Source organism: Equus quagga, chromosome 11 (genome assembly GCF_021613505.1).
Source record: "Equus quagga isolate Etosha38 chromosome 11, UCLA_HA_Equagga_1.0, whole genome shotgun sequence".
Classification (NCBI taxonomy): domain Eukaryota; kingdom Metazoa; phylum Chordata; class Mammalia; order Perissodactyla; family Equidae; genus Equus; species Equus quagga.
In genome coordinates this window covers 102,445,120-102,472,728 of record NC_060277.1, presented here as the reverse complement: position 1 = coordinate 102,472,728, position 27,609 = coordinate 102,445,120, and the positions used below count along the sequence as shown (strand labels likewise).

Here is a 27,609-nt window from a genome sequence, read left to right as displayed (position 1 = left end):
CTGAGTAAATGGAATTTGCTAATGAGGAAATTCATTCAAAGGAAGACCTTCTCCAAACACAATGGCTTGGAGAAATGCATCACTCCCCTCTATGCCTCTCCCCACCCAGTGCAGATTTTCATCACTTCCTGGGAAAGGTATGGGAACCAACCCAATGAGAAGAGCTCCGATCTGGAAGTCAACCTGATATCTGCTGGAGTGAACCACTTAACGGCTGTGTGACCTCGGGCAGTAACTTAAACTCTCTGAGTCAGGCTGCCCATTCAAAATACAAACAAAACACCCACACTGCAGGGTTGTTGGGATGACTGAACTAGACAAAGTGTGCAAAGCCCTTGACCAAGCACCTGGCACAGAGAAAGCTGTTGATAAACAGCAGCTACTATATTAATATTTGTTGGTTTAGTAAGCGGGGGGGGGGGAGAAGTTCACTACATTCATTTCAAGTTAATGAAAATTTCTATTTAAAAATACTTTACAGCAAAAAACATATAACTGGTTTCCCTCTAAACAGTTACAGTATACACAGTAATTATTCCTTGAAACTTTGATCAATATTTGGAAATATCATCTTACTTTTTAGTAAATATTGAATGAGGGGGGAAGTCCTGATCAACTTAAACTACAAAGAATTCATTCTTCCATCATCATAGTACCTAAGATTCACATTGTGTCCTCCAGCTTTACTTGTATTGTGAGATTAAATTAATTTCTAATAAAACTAGAAAGATTAAAGCATAAATATCCATATGCCTCAACTACCAGCTCTTAGGTCGCAGCCATGACTAAACTAGCCCACATAACAGAGAACATTCCTGTTTAGTTACAGATCACAGGATTTTTCTCTCCCTACACAATACATTCACCTCTCTGAAAATATTTTGCTCAGCTTATAAACTAATTTGCAGTCCTTGACACATCCCAGCTGCGTAGCAAGAAATAAGCAACCAGTAGACCTGACTTCCAGTTAAAAATTAGCCCTGGATAATTCTGACAGCATGACTTTAGGAAGAATTATTCACCTATTTGCTCTGAGACAGTAACGATTTATGTCAGAGAAGGGGTGAAAAATGCTGATCTCATGCAATTCACAGTATAATATGACTCTATAGAAAGGTGTAATGGTTTAAAAAAAATAGTCATGTTGGTAAATGCTTGAAATTATTTATAAGGAGAATTCAAAATGAATGTGGCTCAAGACTATTGTATACCTATTTACTCCCCCAACAGTTTCTGGTTGTTTTTAATACATGTCCTATTTTATACATGTGTTTTAATGTATTAAATTCTAATCAAACTGTATTCATTTTCACATTTATCAAATGACAAATATAAACAAAAATGGTAAAACATCACAGCAATATTCGAACCAAATACACTTTCAATGAATAGTAAAGTAACTAAAGTCAAATTCTCAGAAGAGAAGCCAAATTAATATACTTAATTTTATTCATTTGTATCTTGGAATTAATATATTCACTTCCCTAATTTTTTGTCATTAGTGGCTAAAAATGAATGGAACTCTATTTTAAAAATATGAAATAAAGATATTTTACAACAGAATTGTTTAGCTAGACATGAATAAGTCACAGACCATTCAAATTCTGGGGTTTTCTTTAAATAAAAGGTTATTTTTCATAATGTAATCATAAATTAAAACTCTACTTGATTCCTTTGTTAATGGCTTTCCCCTATAAAGGATATTAACTTCTTTTGAAGTCTTAAACTCTACTACATGCAGCTTATTCTTAGAGATCCCAAATCATCTTCCTTCCCATAGAATACTTTTTTTACTGCTAAAACAGGAAAATAGACAATATAATGCTGCCACATCTATATTGCAACAGAAAACCTGGTTTAAAGAAGGCCACTCCTGGGGCCAGCCCAGTGGCATAGTGGTTAATTTGTGCACTCTGCTTCGGCAGCCCAGGGTTTGCAGATTCAGATCCTGGGTGCAGACCTAGCAGCACTCATCAGGCCACGCTGTGCTGGTATCCCACATAAAACAGACGAAGATTGGCACAGATGTTAGCTCGGGGCCAATCTTCCTCACAAAAAAAATAAGGAGGAGGAGGAGGAGGAGGAAGGAGGCCACTCTTAACCGCTTTGTCTACGTTAAGTCTAACATCCAAAAGAAATTAAAACCCAAGGCATATTTGAGACTGTGTACATCTCTTTCTACTATTCTAAACTCACTTTGACAGGTACTAGAATATTCATAAAATTTTAGGCAATCCCTAGTGTATTTCTTTTTCATAAAAGGATATTATAAATTTTTGTTCAATTTTTTTTGTTAATGCTAACATAGCTTTTCAATACTGCAAAGGCCAAGTCTTATATTACTGCCTTCATAGTTAAAAATACTATTAACTGGTATAAATCAGAATTATATAAAGAGAAATTTTTTATGTTGATATTTTAACATTTTAGTAGAAATAGTTCCTTATCATTACAATCTAAGGAATATTAACAATACTATCCAACGACAAGTAACAACCACATCCAATCCCCCTCATTTTAAGATCCTCTGGATTAACAAGACACAAAGAATTATTTACATTGAGAAGCCTTGAGAGAAAATGAGTAGAGAAAGAAATTCATCAAAAATGAGCTAAAACAATAGTGAAGGAAAAAAGCGAAGCATCAATGTAAAATTTAGTCTCCATCAAGGATCCGTACACATGCAAAGCCCCCTCCAGGATCCCTGCACTAGCTGTTCCCTCTTCCTGGAGTACTTTTTCCCCAGGTGTCGGCCTGCCTCACTCCCTCACCTCCAAAGTCAGCTTCTCAGCGAGGCCTACTCTGACCACATTACGTCCAACCACAAACCAGCCCCCCCCATCACTCCTAATTCCCCTTAATGCTCATTTCTTTTTCATTGAACTTACCACATAACATACTACACAGTACTCTTATTTTGTTGATTCTCAGTCTTCCTCTCCTCCCCAATAAACTGTGAGCCCCACAAAGGCAGAGACTGCTGTCTATTTTGTTCACTGATGTATCCTCAGTGGCTAGAAGAGTGCTTAGAACATAGTGGGCACTCAGGAAATATCTGTTGAATGATGACTGAATGAATGAATATACAATTATGTATAGACTGAATAGACACAAAGCAACATATTTTTACGTTTCCACTGAATATCAGGGAAGAGTACACCTGATTTTAATCAGCCAAGAGGTCATGTAAATAAACGTATACACAGGGATGCAAATTACTCTATATTTTCCCCTCAATGTCTCAATCAGTAACACATAATTACCTGCATCTTCCAATAGAGCACAGAGCAATGGGATCACCCACCACAGCAACCAGAGATTGTGCTCTTGTGATGGCAGTATTGAGAAGTTTGTAGTTAGATAAAAAACCATAATCTAAGTCCTCTGTGGAATCTTCCAGCAGTTGCTCTTTCTTTTTAATTGGTGTCTGTTTATGTTTACAAGTATGCCTTGTACGTACTGTGCTAAGAAACAAAACTCTGAATTGCTTTCCTATAAAAAATAAAAGACGATTATTATTCTGAACCACTGATATAATAAAAGCATTTCATTTTTTTAAATGTTATTGCTAAATAACAGATGTTGGTGAGGATGTGCTGAAATTGGAACTCTTGTGCACTGCAGGTGGGAATATAAAATGGTATGTAAAACACTATGGAAAATAGTATGGCTGTTCCTCAAAAAATTCAGCATAGAATTAACACATGATGCAGCAATTCCACTTTTGGGTAAGAAACTTCCCAATTTCCCCAAAGAAATGAAAGCAAGAACTCAAACAGATATTTGTACACTCAAAAGAGCATTATTCACAATGGCCAAAAGGTAGAAGCAACCCAAGGGTCCATCAACAGATGAACAGATAAACAAAACGTGGTATATACATACAATGGAGTGTTATACAGTCTTAAAAAAGGAAAGAAATTCTGACACATGCTACAACATGGATGAACCTTGAAGACATTATGCTAAGTGAAACAAGTCAGTCAAAAAAGGACAAATACTGTATGACTGAAGTTATATGAGGTCCCTAAAATAGAATGGTGGTTGCCATGGGCTGTGGGGAGAGAAGAGGTGGAATGCAAACTTAGTGTTTGATGGGTACAGAGTTTCAGTTTTATAAGATGAAAAGAGTTCTGGAGACAGACAGTGGTGATGGTTACACAACAATGTAAACGCACATAAAGACACTGAACTGTGGAATTTTATGTGTTTGTAAACTAAAACGGTAAATTTTATTAAAATTTTTAAAAAATATTACTGCTGGAACCAACCTTAGTAATTATCTATTCCAACGTCCCACTCAATACAAGGCCACTTCCTGGAAACAGGGTCATCTAGCTTCTCACCAAACAAGGCAGACACAGCTGACCTTACAGAGCCTAGTTTGTGCATTTTTTTAAATGCTCTTTCTTATAGTAACACATCTACTCCCTCATTCTATGACAAGTCTCCAAATATGTGAATACAGTTTTAATGTCAATATTTAGTCGTCTGTTCTCTACGCCAAACAACCCCAGTTCTCTCAACCATTCCTGGCTCCCATGTGGCAGTTTCCAGACTGCCAACTGTCCTAGGTCTCCTCTGGGGCTTTTTAGTTTACTAATATTCCAACATACACACCCAAATACTGCATGACCTGAACCACCCATTGGCTGGCGGAGCTATTTTTGTCCCATGATCTAGAGATTGTATTACTCTTACTGTTGTTTATGACTATGAAACCTAAGACTGTAGTGGGCGTTTTTTTAGCACTCATATCATTGTGTTGCTTCATATATTTAAAAGCACAAATTTTATAGCAACTAATTACATGAAGACAATTTAAAAGACTCGATAACTATTCACTTAAGAAAATCTATACATAAAATACAAGCTATCCCTTTAAAAATGCATTTAAACAAAATTTGCTTGATAGGTACAAGTTTTTAAAAATCCCTATGAAAAAATTAGTCCTCGGATACAGTATAACAACAGTAGGAGCTCTATCTACTGTGACTGTAACTATAGCATACAGATAGTGTGTATGGCATTTACACAATTACGGTCACTGAGAAGTCCATTTGTTCATACTTCTTTTATTTTGATATAAAAATTTAATAAACATGTAAATGAGCCTAACCTTTAATTGCCTAATTTGGCATTAAAAAATTTCATATGAAATGAATACATAATTAATTGTCCAGAAAAGAGATCTTGAGAATTAAAAATCAAATGAGCACACGCTTAAAACATCTGAACAACTTATTCATTTCAATTAATACTCACCTTGAACGTTCAGCACCCTTTCTACATTAACATCAGATAATCTCTTTTTTCGAAGTTCAGCACGTATCCTAAACACTTGATCAGCATACGGAGTCACCACACCAATACTGCCATCATCTAACTTCCCCCACGCTACTGGCCACTTCCTTCTTAACTCTTCCACACGTTCTACCACTTCAAATACCTTTAATCAAACACAGATACATATTAAAGTTATACATTGTTTGGAGAAAAGAATATGGTAACTGAAAAAGATGTATAAAGGATTCTATTTCAGCAAATGAAATTTAAAAATTACCTCTAAATAGGAATAACGCTTTGCTAATATGAACACAGTGAGAAAAAATTATTTACATTTCAAACAGTAAAATTCTACAATAACACACCCAGTGAAAACTTGAAATTCAGAGACAATGTAACTGGCCATTGGCTCTGACCCTTCACCCAGCCACCGTTCTTAAAGGGGACAGGTTCAATGAAGTTCAGGTGTGGGGAGAAGGACAGGGCTGGGGCCATGAAACTGGTAGCCCCACCTAGGGAACAGAGACACAAGTCCCCACATTCCCAGCATTTCTCAGTTCACTCTCTCAGGATCAGGCCAATGAAACTAACCAATCAACTAGAAGATTCCTAGAGTCAGTGCCACCATTAAGCTTCAGTAGTACAAGGTCTAGCACTCCTCCCTGCCCCTACTCAGATAACCAAGCAGAGCAGCCAACAGCTGGCATTGAACCATAGCTGCAACTAGGACAAATGTGAATCAGAGAAACAGACTTTCAGAACTCACTGCCTTCTAGTTGTACAAGTTTGCCCAAGCCATTTCATCAACCTTGGAATAAAGTAACACCATATTTTACCCAACTGAATTTTTTGGACCGCACTTACTGGATTATAGTAGGGCTTTTAGTGTAGTTCGATCTATTTTAATTCAATCAATTGATCAAATAGTTTCAACACTTGGCATAGTGGAGGATACGATGATTAATAAAACAGGTTCCTTGCCTGCTAAGAGATTACTGTATATTTAGAAAACAGATTCCTAATAAGAAATCATTTTATATATATATATATATATATATATATAATATATAAGACAAGCTCAATAGAGGGTCAGGAAAGAATCAAGGGGCATAGAAAGGAAGGAGAAATTTTTTTTAAATTCTTCAAATACATTATTTATTTATTTACCACTTATTAATAATATCTACTTAAATTTACATTAAATATACTTAATAAAATTTGACAGTGTTTATTCCTTTAAAGAATTTGAGGATTATTGGCTAGGATGCAGTTCCCACTTACAGATACAAATTCAATAAATGATAGAGGTATAGACTACAGTCACCCTATTGTTATAATAATATAATAGGAAGTGCACCAAATATATAGACTGTTCAAGGATTCTGAAGAGCCAACTGGACTGAAAACATGGTGCTCTCACTATAAGGAACAAGCAAGGTGGGTGGGAGTCTACTGCAAGAAGGAATAAGAAAAAAGCTGTCTTTATCCATTTAGTTCGTTACGGGGTAGATGAAAGTTGGGGAGACACTTCTGCTGCCCACCCCACACACACAGAGTTCCTACCACTAAGCAACACCTAACCATTTTTCCACTTCATCCCTCCGTTTACACCCTTGTATTCTAGGCAGCATAAAACTGTAGTCAAAATACACAGACTTGGAATGGTGGTATAAGGAGCTTGGGGAAACCTCTCTCCCAGACAGACATCTATTAAGCTGGTCAAAATTAGCAAACAGTCCCTCAAAGTCTCTGGAGATTGATCAATGAGCTTACAAGAAATTGAGAAGTATTTCTTCAATAAAATCTTCAGAAACTCAATAAGAAGAGTGAGAGGCTAGGGCAATTAATCTAGAGACAGCACCCATCACCCCACAGCTCTGTCTTATGGGACTGTTTTAGCAACTGAGAAGCAGTTCCCATACTCCCAGCTCCAGGGGTGAAAGAGCTATTCCAGGTGGTTGTGGCAGCTGGTGAACATCAGAGATCCCATTTTCCACAGCAACATGCTGCAGAAGGCCTACACTGAGCAGTTAGCAGCAGCTGGGTGGTGCCTGTTCCCCTACGCTCATCTCCTGCTACATAGGGAGGATCTGAGTGGGTCAGTGGGTAAAGAGCATAGTCTCCTTTTCCCACACAGAAGGTATTACAGGAGAGCTGATCCAGTGGGATTGGCAGCTGACAATCGCCATGTTCCCCAGCTTCCCAGCAGAGTCAGCAGACAACGAATATCAGCAGATCCCACCCTCCCCAGCTCTGAACTGCAAAAGATCCACACTGGGTGGTGTAGCAGCTGGATGGCAGCATAGATTCTACACATATATATGACACACACAGAGCTCTTGCTCCATAGGGGTGAGGCGGGTGGGACAGCCGGTGAAGAGCCAGTTCCACATCCTCCCACAGCAACTGCTCCGTAATTTCTGTCCCAAGAGGGTCAGAGTAAGCTCTACAAACTGGCAACACCCTGCCTGTGCTAAGGGGCCCAACTTCATTTGGATCATACCATAGACCAGTTTATGCTTCAGGGAGAGGAAAAGTAAAGTAACTGAAATGAAAAATTCACTATAGGATCTCAAAAGCAGATTTGAGCTGGGGCTGGCCCCATGGCCCAGTGGTTAAGTTCAGTGCATTCCACTTCAGTGGCCCAGGTTCGGTTCCCGGGCATGGACATACAGCACTCACTGGTGGTCATGCTGCGGCAGCAACCCACATACAAAACAGAGGAAGACTGGCACAGATGTTAGCTCAAGGTGAATCCTCCTCAAGCAAAAGGGGGAAGATTGGCAACAGATGTTAGCTCAGGGCAAATCTTCCTCAGCAAAAAAAAGGAGATTTGAGCTGGCAGAAGAACAAATAAGCAAACATGAAGATAGAGATCATGCACCCTAAAGAACAGAGGAAAAAAAAAGAACAGTCTCAAAGAAATGTGAAACTTAAGCTCACCAACATACATATAATGGGAGAACCTGAAGAAGAGACAGGAGCAGAAAAAAATTCAAAGAAACAAAGGCTAAAAATTTTCCAAATTTGATCAAAAACATTAATCTACACACAGCAAGCTCAGTGAGCTCAGTGAACTTCAAGTAAAATAAATGCAAGGAGATTCACACCCAGACACATCAGAGTCAATATGCTGGAAGTCAAAGACAAAAATAAAATCTTGAAAACAGCAAGATAAAAACTCGTCACTTACAAAGGTCCTCCAGTAAGATTAACAGATAACTTCTCATCAGAAACAACGAAGGCAACAAAACAGTAAGAAAGCATATTTCAACGTGCTGAAAGAAGTACCTCAACCAAAAATCTAATGACCAGCAAAACTACCTTTCAAAACTGAACGCAAAATAAAGACATTTCCAGATAAATGAAAACTGAAAGAATTCCTTACTAGCAGACCTGTCCTAAAGTACCTACTAAAGGAAGCTCTTCAGGCTGAAAGCAAGTGCCACCACATAGTAATTCAAATCCACACAAAGCACATTACTAAAAGTAATTATGTGATTAATTATAAAAGACAGTATAACAGCATATTTCTTCTCTTTTCCCCTCAACTGATTTAAAGAGCAATTGTATGAAACAACACGGAGTATATAACTATTGTTAGGCTACAACATACAGATGTAATATGTTTGACAATAGCAGCACAAAGGAAACTGACACCAGATGGTAACTCAAATCCACAGAAAGAAGTGAAGAGGATCAGAAATCGTAAATAAGATGGTTAATATAGCAAACTCTATAACTATGTAGTTGCCTGCCCTTTCTTCTCTCAGAATCCTTAAAGGGCATAAAATTACATATAGTAATAATTATAGCAATGTACTGTTGAGTTGTTATACATATAGGTATAACATGAGTGACAATAATAGCACACGGAGAGAGGGAACAGAGATATGCAGGAGTAAAGTTTCTATATTTCATTGGAATTAAGTCAGTATAAATCTGATGTAGATTCTCATAAGCTAAGATAGATATTTCAGGGGCTGGCCCGGTGGCAGAGTGGTTAAGTTTGTGCACTCTGCTTTGGTGGCCCAGTGTTTGGCTAGTTCGAATACTGAGCGCGGACATGGCACCACTCATCAAGTTATGCTGAGGTGGCATCCCACATGCCACAAGTGGAAGGACTCACAACTAAAAATACACAACTATGTACCAGGGGGTTTGGGGAGAAAAAAGAAAAATAAAATCTTAAAAAAAAAAAAAGATACATACTATAAGCCCTAGAGAAACCACTAAGAAAACAACTGAAAAATATACAGTTGATAAATAATTAAAGAAATTGAAATATGACACTAGAAAAGACGCACTGAAGGCAAACAGAGGCAGTAAAGGAGAAACAAAGGTTCAAAAAACACCAGAAAGGAGCCAGCCCCATGGCTGAGTGCTTAAAGTTCCACACACTCCACTTCGGCGGCCCAGGTTCAGATCCTGGGCGCAGACTGGTTCTACTCGTCGGCCATGCTGTGGAGGTAACCCATGTACAAAATGGATGAGGACTAGCAATGGATGCTAGCTCAGGGCAAATCTTCCTCACCAAAAAAGAAAACAAAACACACAAGAATCAAAAAGCAAAGGGCAGAAGGAAATGCAACCATATCAATAATAACATTAAATGTGAATGAATTAAACAATCCAATCAAAAGGCAGTTATTTTCAGACTAGATTTAAAATAAAAAAACATAACAAACAGGATGTAAAGATCTAGTCTACTATATAACTATATAGGAGATAGTTTACATTCAAAGATACAAATAGAACGAAAGTAAAAGGACAGAAAAAGATACACCCTGCAGATAGCAACCATAAGTTAGCTGGAGTGGCTACACTAACACCAGACAAATCCACTTAAAATCAAAAAGATGTTACCAGAGATAAAGAAGGACATTTTACAATGATAAAAAGGTCAACCCCCCAGGAAGACCTAACAATACAAACATACAGGAAACTAACTAGACAGTCCCATTATATATGAGACAAAAACCATGTTCTCCTCTATGCCATAGGCTCCATCGAGCCTGGCGGACTCATTTTCCATGTCCGTACAACTCTGTCTACCTCTCACTTATGTTATTTTCTTATGATCATTTGTTTCCCTAGCTCCTCCCCTCAGACTGAATTTCTTAAGGTTAAGAATCATGTCTTGGTGCTTAGTATTTAAATTCTGCTTTTTTTCCCCAACTTGGCATTATATTGAGACCACTTCATTACTGTGGGATACGAATTCAGTCAGAATCAAGGAAAAAAAGGATGATCTGCGATCACTCTCTTTCATTTTACCATTTCAAGTATGTGAAAGAAGACACAAGTCAGGTGATACACAAACACGATATAAAATTTTTAAAATGTGAGGAAGACCCAAGATGGCGCCGTGAGTAGTCCTCTTTGTTTCTCCCCCTTCGAGTCTACAATTATTTGGACACTTATCGCTTGACAAAGGATATCCAGACAGCATCTCAGGACGTCTGAGATACCCACGCGACTATGCATCGGAAGGCAGACGGACTTTCCTCCGAGAGGATGTGAAAATAGGTGAAAACTCTCCGACCCCGACCGAGCAGCCTAGTACCCGCAAGCGGCTTTCTTCCAAAGGACGCCACCAGAGGATCTACACACATCTAAGGCAGGAGCGAGCACACAACAGAGGAGCGACGGTGGAAACAGGTGACCAGAACCCTACCTAAACCCCCCGCAATTACTCCTAAACGCAGAGGGAAACTTTGGAGTTGCACACCTGAGCCCGCGGGCAGAGTCTCTCCCCGCCATTGGTGGGGAGACCCCGCCTGGGGTTCGTGGCGCCCGGAGGGTCCCAGAGAGAGTTGCTGAGGGTACGGAGGTCTCCCAGCTGCCGTTGCCCACCCCGTGGGAGTAGGGATTGCCGGAGATCTCGGAGAGGACCGGGACTGGGGGAAGTTTCAAAGGCCGGCTCTGCGACCCGGAGGGGAAGCTCCGGAGTTCCGTATGGGCAGCAGACAAAACTCTCTGTCTGCCATTAGCAGAGGGGCCACGCCCAGCATTCACGGCTCCGGGAGAGGCCCGGAGAGAATCCCAGAGGGCGGGGTGACCCCCAGCTGCCGTTGCCCGCCCCGCGGGACTAGGGATTGCTGGAGATCTCGGAGAGGACTGGGGCTGGGGGAAGTTTCAAAGGCCGGCTCTGCGACCCGGAGGGGAAGCTCCGGAGTTCCGCCCAGGCAGCAGACAAAACTCTCCGTCTGCCATTAGCAGAGGGGCCACGCCCAGCATTCACGGCTCCGGGAGAGGCCCGGAGAGAATCCCAGAGGGCGGGGTGACACCCAGCTGCCGTTGCCTGCCCCGTGGGACTAGGGATAGCCGGAGATCTCGGAGAGGACTGGGGCTGGGGGGAGTTCCAGAGACCCAGCTTGGTAGCCTAGGGGGAAACCCTACAGGCTCACAGCAGCCTTAGGGAAAGCCTCTGCACAGCACCAGTAGAAGGCACCCAGCCGCCAGCCACAAGGCTGGAAGACCCCAGGGCAAAAGCAGCATAGCTAGGTGAACTAACCACAGACTGTAGAAGATGCCAATAGCTCTCCTGCGACCCATAGAGGACAAGTGAGATTTTGTGGGTGCCGACAGCAACGGAGCGAAAAATATAAGTGATCCCACCCCTGGCCGCTGGAAAAGCCCATAACACCGTTGCAGACCCCAAGGAGGGAGGACATCTAGGTGGGCTGCAACAGTAGGCACCAGCAGCCTGAAGCCCCCCTGTGACGGCCCCCACGGCAGAGGAGGGAATCCAAAGGGCCACTGTGGCTACGAGGAGGGGCCCAGGCCCAGTTAGCAACTGCGGACAGGGTTCCTGGTTGGTGCAGTATAAACAGCTGCTCCCCCACCGCAGCAGCTGAAACAAGTGAAAGGAGCAACTAAACTCTATCTCCATGAGGAGGCACAAATCAACAACATCAAGCAATATGAAAAAATACATTAAATCTCCAGAACAGAAAGAAAGTAACAAATACACAGAAAACAATCCCAAAGAAAATGAGATATATAACCTAAATGATGATGACTTCAAAACAGCCATCATTAAAATTCTCAATGAGTTAAGAGAGAATTCCGACCGACAACTCAACGAGTTCAGGAGCTATGTCACAAAAGAGTTTGATACGATAAAGAAGAACCAAACAGAAATATTAGAAATGAAGAACACAATAGAGGAGATTAAGAAAAATCTAGATGCTCTGAACAGTAGGGCTGACAATATGGAGGAAAGAATTAGCAATTTGGAAGATGGCAATATAGAATTGCTGCAGGCAGAGGAGGAGAGAGAAGCAAGACTAAAAAGAAATGAAGAAACTCTCCGAGAATTATCAGACACAATTAGGAGATGCAACGTAAGGATTATAGGTATACCAGAGGGAGAAGAGAAGGAGAAAGGGGCAGAAAGCCTATTCAAAGAAATAATGGCTGAGAACTTCCCAAATCTGGTGAGAGAGATGGATCTTCAGGTGACAGAAGCCAATAGATCTCCAAACTTTATCAATGCAAGAAGACCAACTCCACGGCATATAGTAGTGAAGCTAGCAAAAGTCAACGAAAAGGAGAAAATACTAAGGGCAGCCAGGCAAAAGAAACTAACCTACAAAGGAACCCCCATCAGGATATCAGCAGATTTCTCAGCAGAAACTTTACAGGCTAGAAGAGAGTGGAATGATATATTCAAAAATCTGAAGGACAAAAATCTACAGCCGAGAATTCTCTACCCAGCGAAAATATCCTTCAAATACGATGGAGAAATAAAAACTTTCCCAGATAAACAAAAATTAAGGGAGTTCATTGCCACAAAACCAACTCTACAGGAAATCCTCAGGAAAACCCTCATTCCTGAAAAATCCAAAAAAGGAAAGGGGCTACAAAACCAAGAGCAGAGGAGATAAGTAGAAGGACAACAACAGAGAGTAGCAGCTCTACATCAGAACAGATTAAACCATGGGACGAGAAACAAAGGAAATTGAAGAAAACCGGAAAACAAGACACAAAATGGTAGTGGTAGGCCCCCACATCTCAATAATCACTCTAAATGTAAATGGATTGAACTCCCCAATCAAAAGACACAGAGTGGCAGGATGGATCAAAGAACAAGATCCAACAATATGCTGCCTCCAGGAAACACACCTCAGCCCCAAAGACAAACACAGACTCAGAGTGAAGGGATGGAGAACAATACTCCAAGCTAATAATGAACAAAAGAAAGCAGGTGTCGCTATACTAATATCAGACAAGGTAGATTTCAAAACAAAACAGATAAAGAAAGATCAAGAGAGACAATATATAATGATAAAAGGGACTCTCCACCAAGAAGACATAACACTTATAAATATATACGCACCCAACACAGGAGCACGAAAATTTGTAAAGCAACTCCTAATAGAACTAAAAGAAGACATCAACAACAATACAATAATAGTAGGGGACCTCAACACACCATTAACACCAATGGACAGAACATCCAGACAGAAAATCAACAAGGAAATAATAGAATTAAATGAAAAATTAGACCAGATGGACTTAATAGATATATATAGAACACTTCATCCAAAAACAGCAGGTTACACATTCTTCTCAAGTGCACATGGAACATTCTCAAGGATTGACCATATTTTGGGAAACAAAGCAAGCATCAACAAATACAAGAGAGTTGAAATAATATCAAGCATCTTTTCTGATCATAATGCTATGAAACTAGAAATCAACTACAAGAAAAAAGCAGAGAAAGGTGCAAAAATGTAGAGACTAAACAACACGCTTCTCAACAAACAATGGATCATTGAAGAAATTAAAGAAGAAATCAAATTTTATCTGGAGACTAATGAAAATGAGAACACGTCATACCAAATCATTTGGGATGCAGCAAAAGCAGTCCTAAGAGGGAAATTCATGGCGATACAGGCTCACCTCACTAAACAAGAAAAAGCTCACATAAGCAACCTCAAACGACACCTAACAGAACTAGAAAAAGAAGAACAAACAAAGCCCAGAGTCAGTAGAAGGAGGGAAATAATAAAAATAAGAGCAGAAATAAACGATATTGAAACAAAAAAGACAATAGAAAGGATCAATGAAACAAAGAGTTGGTTCTTCGAAAGAATTAACAAAATTGACAAACCCCTAGCCAGACTCACCAAGAAAAGAAGAGAGAAATCACAAATTAATGAAATTAGGAATGACAGAGGAGAAATCACAACAGATACCAATGAAATACAAGAGATCATAAGAGAATACTATGAAAAACTATATGCCAACAAATTGAACAACCTGGAAGAAATGGACAAATTCCTAGACTCCTACAATCTCCCCAAACTGAATCAGGAAGAAATGGAGAATCTGACTAGGCCAATCACAAGTAAGGAAATAGAAACGGTAATCAAAAACCTCCCCAAAAATAAGAGTCCAGGACCAGACGGCTTCTCTGGAGAATTCTACCAAACATTCAAAGAAGACTTAATACCTATTCTCCTCACTAACACATTCTATGAAGCCAACATCACTCTGATCCCCAAACCTGACAAGGACAACACAAAGAAGGAGAACTACAGGCCGATATCACTGATGAACATAGATGCAAAAATCCTCAACAAAATTTTGGCAAACCGAATACAGCAATACATCAAAAAGATTATACACCATGATCAAGTGGGATTTATACCAGGGACACAGGGATGGTTCAACATCCGCAAGTCAATCAACGTGATACACTACATCAACAAAATGAAAAACAAAAACCACATGATCATCTCAATAGATGCAGAGAAAGCATTCGACAAGATCCAACACCCATTTATGATAAAAACCCTCAGTAAAATGGGTATAGAAGGAAAGTACCTCAACATAATAAAGGCCATATATGATAGACCCACAGCCAACATCATACTCAATGGACAAAAACTGAAAGCCATCCCTCTGAGGACAGGAACAAGACAAGGGTGCCCACTTTCACCACTCCTATTCAACATAGTACTGGAGGTGCTGGCCAGAGCAATTCGGCAGGAAAAAGAAATAAAAGGAATCCAAATAGGTAACGAAGAAGTAAAACTATCGCTGTTTGTAGACGACATGATCTTATATATAGAAAACCCCAAAGAATCCATAGAAAAACTATTAGAAATAATCAACAACTACAGCAAAGTTGCAGGGTATAAAATTAACGTGCATAAATCAGTAGCATTTCTATACACTAACAATGAACTAACAGAAAAAGAACTCAAGAACTCAATCCCATTCACAATCGCAACGAAAAGAATAAAATACCTTGGGATAAACTTAACCAAGGAAGTGAAGGATCTATACAATGAAAACTACAAGACTTTCTTGAAAGAAATTGACAACGACATAAAGAGATGGAAAGACATTCCTTGCACATGGATTGGAAGAATAAACATAGTTAAAATGTCCATACTACCTAAAGCAATATACAGATTCAATGCTATCCCAATCAGAATCCCAAGAACATTCTTCACAGAAATTGAACAAAGAATCCTAAAATTCATATGGGGCAACAAAAGACCCCGAATTGCTAAAGCAATCCTGAGCAAAAACAAAGCCGGCGGAATCACAATCCCCGATTTCAAAACATACTACAAAGCTACAGGGATCAAAACAGCATGGTACTGGTACAAAAACAGGTCCACAGATCAATGGAACAGAATTGAAAGCCCAGAGATAAAACCACACATCTATGGACAGCTAATCTTCGACAAAGGAGCAGAAGGCCTACAATGGAGAAAAGAAAGTCTCTTCAACAAATGGTGCTGGGAAAACTGGACAGCCACATGCAAAAGATTGAAAATTGACCATTCTTTTTCACCACACACCAAAATAAACTCAAAATGGATCAAAGACCTAAAGATTAGGCCTGAGACAATAAGTCTTTTGGAAGAGAATATAGGCAGTACACTCTTTGACATCAGTTTCAAAAGAATCTTTTCAGACACTGTAACTCCTCAGTTGAGGGAAACAATAGAAAGAATAAACAAATGGGACTTCATCAGACTAAAGAGCTTCTTCAAGGCAAGGGAAAACAGGATTGAAACAAAAAAACAGCTCACTAATTGGGAAAAAGTATTTACAAGCCACTTATCTGACAAAGGGTTAATCTCCATAATATACAAAGAACTCACACTGATTAGCAACAAAAAAACAAACAACCCGATCAAAAAATGGGCAGAGGACATGAACAGACATTTCTCAAAAGAAGATATGAATATGGCCAATAGACACATGAAAAAATGTTCATCATCGCTAATCACCAGGGAAATGCAAATCAAAACTACACTAAGATATCACCTTACACCCGTTAGATTGGCAAAAACATCCAAAACCAAGAGTGACAAATGTTGGAGAGGATGTGGAGAAAAAGGAACCCTCATACACTGTTGGTGGGAATGCAAACTGGTACAGCCACTATGGAAAACAGTATGGAGATTTCTCAAAAAGTTAAAAATAGAAATACCCTATGACCCAGCCATCCCATTACTGGGTATCTATCCTAAGAACCTGATATCAGAAATCTCAAGAGTCCGTTGCACCCCTATGTTCATCGCAGCATTATTTACAATAGCCAAGACGTGGAACCAGCCTACATGCCCAGAAACTGATGATTGGATAAAGAAGATGTGGTATGTATACACAATGGAATACTACTCAGCCATAAAAAAAGACAAAATTGGCCCATTCACAACAACGTGGATGGACCTCGAGGGTATTATGTTAAGCGAAATAAGCCAGTCAGAGAAAGACGAACTCTATATGACTCCACTCATAGGTGGAAGTTAGTATATTGACAAGGAGATCTGATCGGTGGTTACCAGGGAAAAGGGGGGATGGGGGGAGGGCACAGAGGGGGAGATGGTGTACCCACAACATGACTAACAAAAATGTACAACTGAAATCTCACAAGGTTGTAATCTATCATAACATTAATAAAAAAAAAAAATTTTTTTAAATGTTCCCTCAACAAAGGACAATTATACACAGCAAAAATGCTATGAGCATGCAGCTCCAGGTTCTTTAATTTAACTTTTAATTTCATCCTCTGTTTGAAGTTCCTTGTGAATGTAACTCTGTGTGAGACTATATTATTTTCATAATAATGTAATCTAAACCATTCTTAAATCTCACAATGTCCTCCCTAAATTTTAGTCAGAACCTTTATAAAAGAAGAAATCTCACTTCCCCCTTTGATGTAACTGGTGCCACTTGCTCTGCTTGCTTTAGAACACAAAACAGCTCTGTGTTTCACTTTCAAATGACATACCCTCAAGAAAATCCCAAGACTTCTAAAAACATTTTACTGTCCAAACATGCCCACACTGGTATTCAAAACTTGGAAAATCCTGCCTACAAACCCAAGAGCTCTACTCCCAGCCCAAAGGACATCCATACCCCTGGATCAGCCGCAGTGAACCATGGATCAGTGTTTGACCCTTGCAGAAAGAGCCCCTGGGGCAATGTGTCTCTCAATTTTGACCGCAGTAACTCATGGGGCTGAAAAAAGTGAATGAACAACCATGCTCTGGGGGTGAAGTTCAAAGTGGCCTGAAATTCCTCTAGAGTTACATGTTTAATATTTAAAGGTCATAAAAATTTTATCTTTGTGGGTTTCTTTAACATGAAAAATATTTTTCCCAAAAAATAATTTTGAGTAAAACTGACAATCCAGGAAGGTGCACCCTATTTATCCTATAGCTTGTAGGTTTCCTAGAACATACGTCACGTCACTACGAAGGAATTAAGTAGCCCGAGGTAAGAAGCTGAGCCTCTGGCAAACATCAACCCTGCTCAGGATCAAAGTGAGGGCTCAGCTCTGACCCCTGGTGTCACAGCAGGACCACCAAGCCTTCTGGAGTTCAGGCTCGCCTCTCCCTGTCAGCACTCTAGTCTCTACCATGGCCGGTTTCCTCGTCTCCAAGCCAGATGTTTCCAATCTGAGTGCACAAGTAATAAAGGAGACCCTAGAATTATTTATCAATATTTCAACCATTTAAAGAAAAATTTACCTTTTCCTAAAATTAAATGCAGACGAACTAAAATGTCAAGTTTCTTTAGATTTTCTAGGATTTTATCAAATGGGTACTGGTGATTTTCTTGTACTGACTTCTAACTACAGCCCTCTGGTCAATTTTTAAAAGGAAAGATGAATTACTGTTACATAATAAAAGCCATTTCTTTGTAAATAAATGAGTACGGCATGGGACTGAAGGGAAGGAAGAGAGATGAAGATCACAGATCAAGAACCAGTCCCCTAATGAGCAGCCCTCTGGGTTTCCTGAGGACCAGAAAGAACTCCACTCCACTGTGATGGCCAGAACCTACGCCCAAGATCTCTGGCCTGCTGGTCCCTAAAGACTTCATCAGGATTTTGTCTGCTGCCTGAGTTGACCCCTCATACTACCCACACTCTCTCTGAACTTAAAAAGTCAGAAACTGTACAACCACCATACAAGTTGTAGCACATAATGGCTTAGCAACATCATCATCTGGGTCTATGTGATCTCTCTGGAGCACAGGATTCTGCAATTCAAGTCTTACTCGTTTAAAATGATATTCATTTGAGTATGCACTATAAAATGTAATCATAGTCCATTTTAGATGGCTAACAACAATAATCTATATGAAAATAATACTGACCTATCTTTTAAATGAAATCATGTATTTTGTATTTTATCATAAGATAAAATATAAATCAGTTTTTGTTTCCCATGGGAGATTCATCTTAACAAATCAATGTTAGACAAGAAAGAATAAACTCTACATACTATTTTCATGTAAACAAGGCCAACACACAATAAAATGTCAACCCAAAATTTTAAATAAATGCTCAACAAGATCAGCCTACATGACTGCAAAAATGTTAACAATTTGCAAAAGAACTAAGATACCTCTGCATTATTATAAAAAGCTGTGCTATTTTTCTCTTGTACATCTTCCCCTCGTGCTGTAAAGAAAGTTAATGGGTAGAAATCTTTGTGTGCTGGTTGCTTTCCACTGGCCATCAGTTTGCCCTCATAGAAGAGCTCAGAGGTGTAACTGCAGAAAAAGACCAAAATAAGTAATTAAAGAGTAATCTATCATCAAAAATATTTTGATCTATAAGGAAAAACATTATCAGTCAATTCTAATAGTGTTGCTTAATGTCCATGACTAATTTTAATCCAAACATCTAATGCCTAAAGGGCCAAGATTTTCTTCAAAGGTAACCACAGCAATAAAAACAGAGTAGGCTCTTGGTATACCATTGCTAAATGGATTGATTTTGTTAAGGTATGAAGCCAGAATATACAAAGAAAAGGAAGAAACCATGATAGGTCAATATTAGATGAGAATCTTGGTCTACAAGGAAATGTGCTAGCTAGTATATTTTCTTGGTTAACACATATTTTGATCTATGTGGATCACATACTTATACATGCAAATACAAAGATATATAGACATTGAAACAATACACACAATAGAAGGACATTCAAGTCTTCAACTGTAAAGTGGACATTCTTTACTGATGAAGATGCTATCTAGTACTTGATTCATCATTGACTGCAGCAAATGACTAGCAATAAGAAAACAGAAATCACATTTTGACATATTGATAAAAAGCCATAGATAAATCTAAATTTATTTTTATATCTATCCTATTGCTTTCACAGAAACCTAAAAATGGTTTTCACATGACCAACATAATCAATATTACTAAATTATACTAAACTTGAAGAAAACTTTTTGGTGGGGGCAGTGACTGGAAAGGAGCACAGGGGGCTTTCCAGAGTGCTGCTCATGCTCTGTTTCTTGGTCTGCATGCCAGTTCCATGGGTGTGTTTGCTTTGTGACTGTTCATTGAGCTGTCACTTATGATATTTTTACTTTTATAGATGCATACTATATTTAATGGAAACTTTAAAAAACTTTACTACTAAGTTTCATGTTTTTCCTTCTTTCCTCCCTCTCTTCCTTTCTTTTAAAACAGATTGCTTGCATAACAGAGCCAGACACATATAAGCAAACCATTATGTGGTTTGTTAATATATTTGCTTATTACACCATGTAGTTTTACATATATATTATATATTTAGTCACTGGAAAATATGTCATAGCTAGTAGAACCTAAAGTTTTAGTTCCCAGAATTGCCCTATTTGTGAAAAATTACAGCTCTGACTTTTGAAGTGTTCTTTTACAGACATAAAATTAAACATGATTTACAACACTAGGGACACCATATAAGTCCGTTGGGAGTAATCTGTCCCTAGTAACAGTGCCATGCTGAGTTCCCTCCCCCCAGACCACAGGCAGTGTGACACAGAGAGGGCAGTTCATGCCTACTTGATGATAGCTTCATGGGAGCGGTAGTTCTCACAGAGGAGGATCCTACATGGAAACTCGGCAGGGTAATGCTCATAAAGTCGATCAAGTAATGAAACGTGAAGGTTTCTCTCCCTGGCAAACTCGCTGTAAACAAAAGGACTGAGCTGTAACAGACAAACATACAGAGAAAATTTAACTAAAAATATACAAATTGTATTTTTTTAACCTACTTATAAAAAAATCCACTATGTTGAAACTTCTGATTGTACTAAACCTTGACATGCTGAATGCTGGAACAAGCAGAATCAAAAACATTTTCTATGAACAATTCTACTACTTATAAAGATCCAGGCTAAAATTTCAAAGTTTTCATTTCAGTATACCAACACTAACCTACAGTTTCTACACAGAGGTTAGTAAAGGACTCCTCCAACATGATAGCTACTACTTCAGAAACCCATTGCATCACTGAGGAGCCAATCAGTTATTTCCAAAATTGATCAATTATTTAAAATGATGAGCCAGTAGGATATAGTCTATGACTAAAAAATTTACTTTTTTATTTTTATTTATTTTTTCTTTTTTTGGTGAGGAAGACTGGCCCTGAGCTAACATCTGTTGCCAATCCTCTCCTTTTTGCTTGAGGAAGACTGTTGCTGAGCCAATATCTCTGAAAATCTTTCTCCATCCTGTATGTGGGACACCGCTAAAGCATGGCGTGATGAGCGGTGTGTAGGCCCACGCCTAGGATCCAAACCCACAAACCCTGGGCCACCAAAGCAAAATGTGTGAACCCAACCACCATGCCACCGGGCCAGACACAAGATTTATTTTTAATAATTAGCCAAATAATCCCTTTATTTCATAAAATATAAGGAGCCATTCTGATTATAAGTTGATTGCAAAAGAACAAAATTAAACTCTTTTTGGAAATGAAACAAAAACAGAATTTATTCTTCTACATTCAACTCTTTCCTGGATATTGTGACAACTACAGTACTACAGGTTCAATCTTAATCAACTGTGGCAGAAGAGAAAGAACCTCAAATTGCAACTTTCTAAAATAGATATTTTAATAGAAAAACTGTATTTCTCTTTCATATGTAGGTATTCAAATACATAAAATCAGACATGTTGAGATTTTTGACTGTTAGTTTTAATTAAGCACTTTATTTCCTATGACAGTGAAAAACTAACTCTTCAGGAAAACAAACATTGGGGACAGGAATTGGGGAACTGTAGGAAGGATAACAAATTTATTTTATAAAGAAAAGTAAGAATCAGGGCTGGCCTAATGGTTAAGTTCAGCGCACTCCACTTTGGCGGCCTGGGTTTGGTTCCCAGGTGGGGATCTACATTGCTCATCAGCAGCCATGCTGTGGTGATAACCCACATACAAAACAGAGGAAGACTGGCATAGATGTTAGCTCAGGACAAATCTTCCTCAAGCAAAAAGAGGAAGATTGGCAATGGATGTTAGTTCAGGCCAAATCTTCCTCAGTACAAAAAAAAGAAAAGTAAGAATCAAATATTCATACTATAGAGAACTGAACTTCAAAATTAACAAAACGAAAATTATAACACTGATAGACTCATTGATTCTACTCTCCATCCAAAGAAAGAAAAAAAGTGGCGGGATAGTAATTTTCCTTCAGAAACACCAATATTTTTCACTATTAGTACAGAAATACTTAAAGTACTTAAACTGTAATACATGGGGTTTTTTTTTTTACGATTTCATAGGATGTTTCAGAAAATAGAATATTAAACATCAAGACAGAATTAAAAGTTCCTTTCAATATGATGACTCAGAGGGCACTTACCTGCATGTGGTCACCAGCCAAGACAATCCGAGTGCTTTTAGTTGCTAATGCTAGAGGCATAATGGTTTCACACTCCATGGCCTGGGCAGCTTCATCCAATAGAATGTGTGTAAAAAACCCTGCAAAGTACAGTGGAAACACAGTCATGCATATTACAGCAGCAATAAAGCTAAGAGTAGACGTTTTCTTTTCAAAGAGTTAGTGTGCTAATTAAGAGTTGTGAATATTTGTAATGCCAATACTCAAATGAGAAAATTGTCAATTTAAATCATTATTTAAAAAATAGAAGTTAACTTGTCAGCGGCCATGCTGCAGCAGCAAACCACATACAAAATAGAGGAAGACGGGCACAGATGTTAGCTCAGGGTGAATCTTCCTCAGCAAAAAATAAATTAAATAAATAAAAAATAGAGGTTAAAAGGAATAACTATTTTACTCAATAATCGATATATAAATGACATCTGGTACTAAGGGCCCGAAGATTAACAGTTGGATCAGTATATATAAAAAAGATTTTAAAAGTACAAGATAGTGGCTTTTCACCAAAAAAAAGGGCTGGCAACTAAACATTGGGTAGGCCAAAAGTCCTTTCATTATTTATTTGGTGAAACACCAAAAATAAAACAATGGTAGTTTATAAGTAACCTTAGCCTAAACATGCATATTAGACATTAAAATTTTTTTAAATCATACCCAACGTCTGATATAAAGGAGAAAGTTATAATCCAGCTTTGACTGAAAACAAAGGTTATCTCTTAGCAAATTCACTAATTTGAATATTTACGTTTATTGTGTGTGGGGGGTGTGTGTGTGTGGTGGGGTGTGTACAGACAGACAATTTTTTAATCTAAGATGCCACGCTGGCTGAAAAAAAATCACCAGTCTGCAAAAAAAGTGATAACAAATGTCAAGAATGTACATTATCAAATGTCCCCAGATGCAAACACCTACAGTAGGAGGCAGCCAACGTCTTGGTTGCTGCTGCCACTCACACTGGGGCACAGGAATTTGTGTACAGAAGGGAGGAAAAAGTTCCTCTGCCCCTAAAAGGTGGGACAGAGGCAAACCTCTTCTTGCTATCTCAATGTGGAGCAGGAAAAAGCTACCCCCTACTGCCAACTCACCATGGACGGAAGAAGTGGGTCCTCTTGTTACCAGCATAGCAAAGAACACAAAGTCCTTTCTCAACAGAGAGACAAGTTATAAAACTCTCTGGATTAATCAGCTTCCTGTGAGTTGGCCCAATTTCTAAATAGGACCAAACTTCTATTTCTATGAATATCAACAAGTTCCACACAATCTGTTTTTACAGATTTTACTTTCTAATGCTACTTGTTTTTAGGTTGGGAACTTTCTAAATCTTACTGACTTGCACTAATAACCATCATCATCATCACTATCCATTCAAACAAATGGCTACGGTTGACAGTATAAGTATCAGTAACTGTTACCTGTTTACCAACAGTGGTCCAAGCATAATATAGACACATGCATTTTTCTCTCTGTTGGAGAGAATTTGTGCTTTTTGTCCTATAAGACTAATTAAGGAAGATGACTATATAAACACAGAATCAAATTGGAAAAAACTGAAACTAGTGAAAAACTATTACTTTCATTAGATAACATTCTAATTAAATAGAGCTAGGCTTGAATCAGGAACTGGATAAGTTGTAAAACTGTTATAGTTATTGCTTACTAGTAAAGGGAACCTGAATTAACCGAACTGATTTAGCCTGAGCCCTGGTTTTCTTATCTGCAAACTAACCCTCCAAAGGGCTGATAGGAGAATTAAACGAAATAAAGTATAAAAAACACCCAGAACAAAATAGACAGTTGACTTCCAACAAGTATTCTTCTACACTCTTGCTCTTCAAAGCCATTCTTTACTCTTTCTCACAAAACCACACTGTTTAGAATGTTTGGGTATTTAATCTGTGTGGCACATAGGCAGAGTATAATCATAAAGTAATGAGACTGATTGTTAAATAAACATACCAAAATTTACATTTCAAATAAGTGTTGTTCCATTCAAAGAAGTCAGTTGGGAGGAAATATAACTCATTCCAATGATGCAGCCACTGTTCAAAACATTTTTGAAATTCTGCTTTTGTAACTGCCCTCACCAGCCAGCTATGAGCTGCACGCACAAGAAAATAAGTCTCATTACATGAGAGGCATATCTCTCTTTTTTTCTCCCCCTAATGGTATTGCTGAGTTTGGTCGCCTACCTTATTTACCAGACATGCCTCAGAAAGATTTTGAAGCTTTTCTAAAATTAAATCTACCCTCAAAAAAGAAAGTTTGGCCACCATTCATTCATTTTAAGACAGAGGTTTATCAAGGGCCTCCAGGTGTCTATACTCTGGGCCAGGTGCCAGAAATGTGTGGTGAAGAGAACAGTCTCTATCTTCCAGGGACTCAAAAGAATCTGTCACTGGCTCAGAAAGCAATTCCAAAAGGAGAAAGCAAAAAAGTTTTGAGCAATGTCAACAAGCATAATATGGCAGTAATAAATGAATATTCTTCCAAAGAAACTACCTTAAAGTGTTACCACTTTTTGATGGTTAAGTTCTGCCATATTTATCAGAACTTCTTGTCAACTTCTATCTGTATTTCATATAATATTGGTTTCATTTTACATAGTACCTCTACTTAAATGTAATAATCTTAATACTATGTTATTAAAAAAACCTATCATAATTGTTGTCTCTGAACTATATAACACAAAAGTATTTTAAAACAAAAACTTGAGAAAACTGTAAAAAACAAGTGTCCAAATTTGACTTTTTCATAGGCTCAACAGTAAGTAATTAGCATCTGATCAATTACAGAACAAACAGAATAGCAGTCAGTAAAATGTCTAAACTAGGCATTGACAGATTGTTTTCTATAAAGGGCCAAACAGTACATATTTTAGGATTTGTTGGCGATACAATCTCTGTTGCAGCTACTCAACTCAGCTGCTGTGGCACGGAAGCATCCACAGATAATAAACAGGTACATAAGTGGGCATGGCTGTCTTCATTCAACAAAACTGTACTTACAAAAACAGAGACAGTAAGTCAGATTTGGCCCCCAGGCTGTGTAGCTTGTCAAGCCCTGGTCTAATTGAATGGAGAAACCCTACACATACAGAGACACCCAATCTGTGTCTTGAGTCAGCATACCAGGTTCAAGGTCCAACTGACAGAGGTACTGGGAAGTATTCAATGTAACAACAACCACTCGATGTTTAAGAATATCTTCTTTCTGTGGCATCTGAAAGGTGGAATGTGCGCTTGAGATCAAACAGTACTGATGCACAACTGGGTGGACAGTCTTTACCCAGCGATTTCTGAAATATACCCTAGAAAAAGAAGACAATATTTCCTATTTATATTTATTAACATCTTACCAGTTATCTGATTATCAAAATACTGACATTATTATTTTAAGACTACAATATCTGGAAATTAACAAACAAATCTGATAACTGTTAACTCTTCTGGATTTAGAATTTAACACAAAACTGTGACTTCCCCCGACCAAAAGAAGATTCAAGCAGAAAGCACATGTTCTACCATAAAATAAATATCTAATTATTTTTAAGTGTTCAGATTAACCTTACAACAGAATTACATACAAACAGTTTCATAAGCATTACAGTTTTTTAAGTTCCAAACATTCCCATTTGGGAATTTTCTTTTCTAGAATATTCTTACAAAAATATACTTAACTCATATTTAATTTTCTATGCTAATAAAAAAATAGTGAATTGTATACTTACAACATAAATTTAAAAGTTACTTGCATTTCACTTATAACTATATTTAAACAGACCTCTATCTAAAGTTCTGGAAATTTAAAAATAAATTTAAATTTTGGACAATCAGAAAATCTTAAGAAAGAGCATTCTTCCATTAACTGCAAAAGTAAAATACTAATAGGGCTCATACAATAGATTACTAAGATGGTACAGAAACAACTCATCTATCCATCCACCCACCCACCCACCATCTCTAATGGACCCACATAACAAAGATCTATTGGGTGTCTACTATGATCCAGCACAGAGGCAAATCACATGGCTTGCAAGCTTTCATAAAGGCTTTAGATTTACGCTGATTTTAATGGAAAGCTATTAGAGTTCTGACTGGGCAGTCACATGACTGACTTACGTTGTTAAAGGGCCCCTCTGTTTCTCTGCACAGGATACACAGTTTAGGGGGAAGAGGGTTTGGACAGTGGTGTGCTGGTAAATGCTGAACAACTAGCTTTTGGGGGGCGGGGGTGGCTGATTTGTAGTATATGCTGATGTCTGTGGTATAAAACCTACCACTGCCAGGGCCAATTTCAAGCTACCAACATGATGTCACTGAACATGAACTTGGGAAGACATTCACATGATTGGCTCTCACAAACCAGTACAAGCCGGCTCCAACACATCACTGACTAGGACACAGGCAGGTAACAGAAGCAGCGAGACCAGTAAGGAGGTTGTGGTAAGGGTCTGGACAAGGAAAGATGATAGCTTGGACTAGGGTGGTTAACAGCAGAGATGTGAAAATGGTCAGATTCACTATAATTTTGAGAGTAATCCTAACCGGATTTACTGATGAACTAGATAGGTGTGGAGTTTAAGAGAAAAGATGATTCCACGCCTTTGAAACGGAATGAACGACAGTGGTTGGTGTTTACAAAGGTGGTGAAAGGAAGGAACAGATTTGGGGTAGGAACTGAGAAATTCAGTTTTGGACATATTCAGTAGGAGATGTGCAGTAAGCAGGGGGATATATAAGTTTGGAGTTCAGGAGGATGCCTGGGACAAGAAATATACAATTGGGATAACACTTAAGCTTTGAGACCACATGAGATCACCTGGAAACTAAGTGTAGACAAAAAAGAAAATGGTTGGAAGAATGATCAATGGACCACTCCGAAGTTTTCAGCCTGGGAAAAGGAGACGGATACAGTAAAGGAGACTGGGAAGCAACAGTCAACAAAATATGAACTCAGGAGAGTGTGGTGGGGGGTGCAATCAAGGGACATAAACTGCCTTGTCACAACATTGTTTGGACATTCTCCAGGCCTATCAAGTTACTTGACTTATAAGCAGCAACAATTCTATGGTGGCTCCCTCCTTGAAACACTCTCTTCCCTCAGCTTCCATGACTCAACCTTTCCCTGACTCAACCTTTCCCTGATTTCCTTTCA

At 38.6% G+C, this 27,609-nt stretch overlaps 1 protein-coding gene across 8 annotated transcripts in view; it reads right to left on the bottom strand.

Moving 5' to 3' along the window:
• The window catches only part of HELZ (helicase with zinc finger), a 173,963-nt gene that overhangs the window by 59,063 nt on the left and 87,291 nt on the right, over positions 1-27,609 (bottom strand). For all 8 annotated transcript variants that reach the window (XM_046675151.1, XM_046675156.1, XM_046675154.1 and 5 more), the window contains 6 exons: positions 25,584-25,762; positions 22,417-22,535; positions 20,612-20,757; positions 19,179-19,326; positions 5,266-5,449; positions 3,264-3,492 (listed from right to left, as the gene is read on the bottom strand). In XM_046675151.1, the coding sequence (XP_046531107.1) occupies positions 3,264-3,492; positions 5,266-5,449; positions 19,179-19,326; positions 20,612-20,757; positions 22,417-22,535; positions 25,584-25,762 (1,005 nt within the window). The remainder of the gene's footprint in view (positions 1-3,263; positions 3,493-5,265; positions 5,450-19,178; positions 19,327-20,611; positions 20,758-22,416; positions 22,536-25,583; positions 25,763-27,609) is intronic.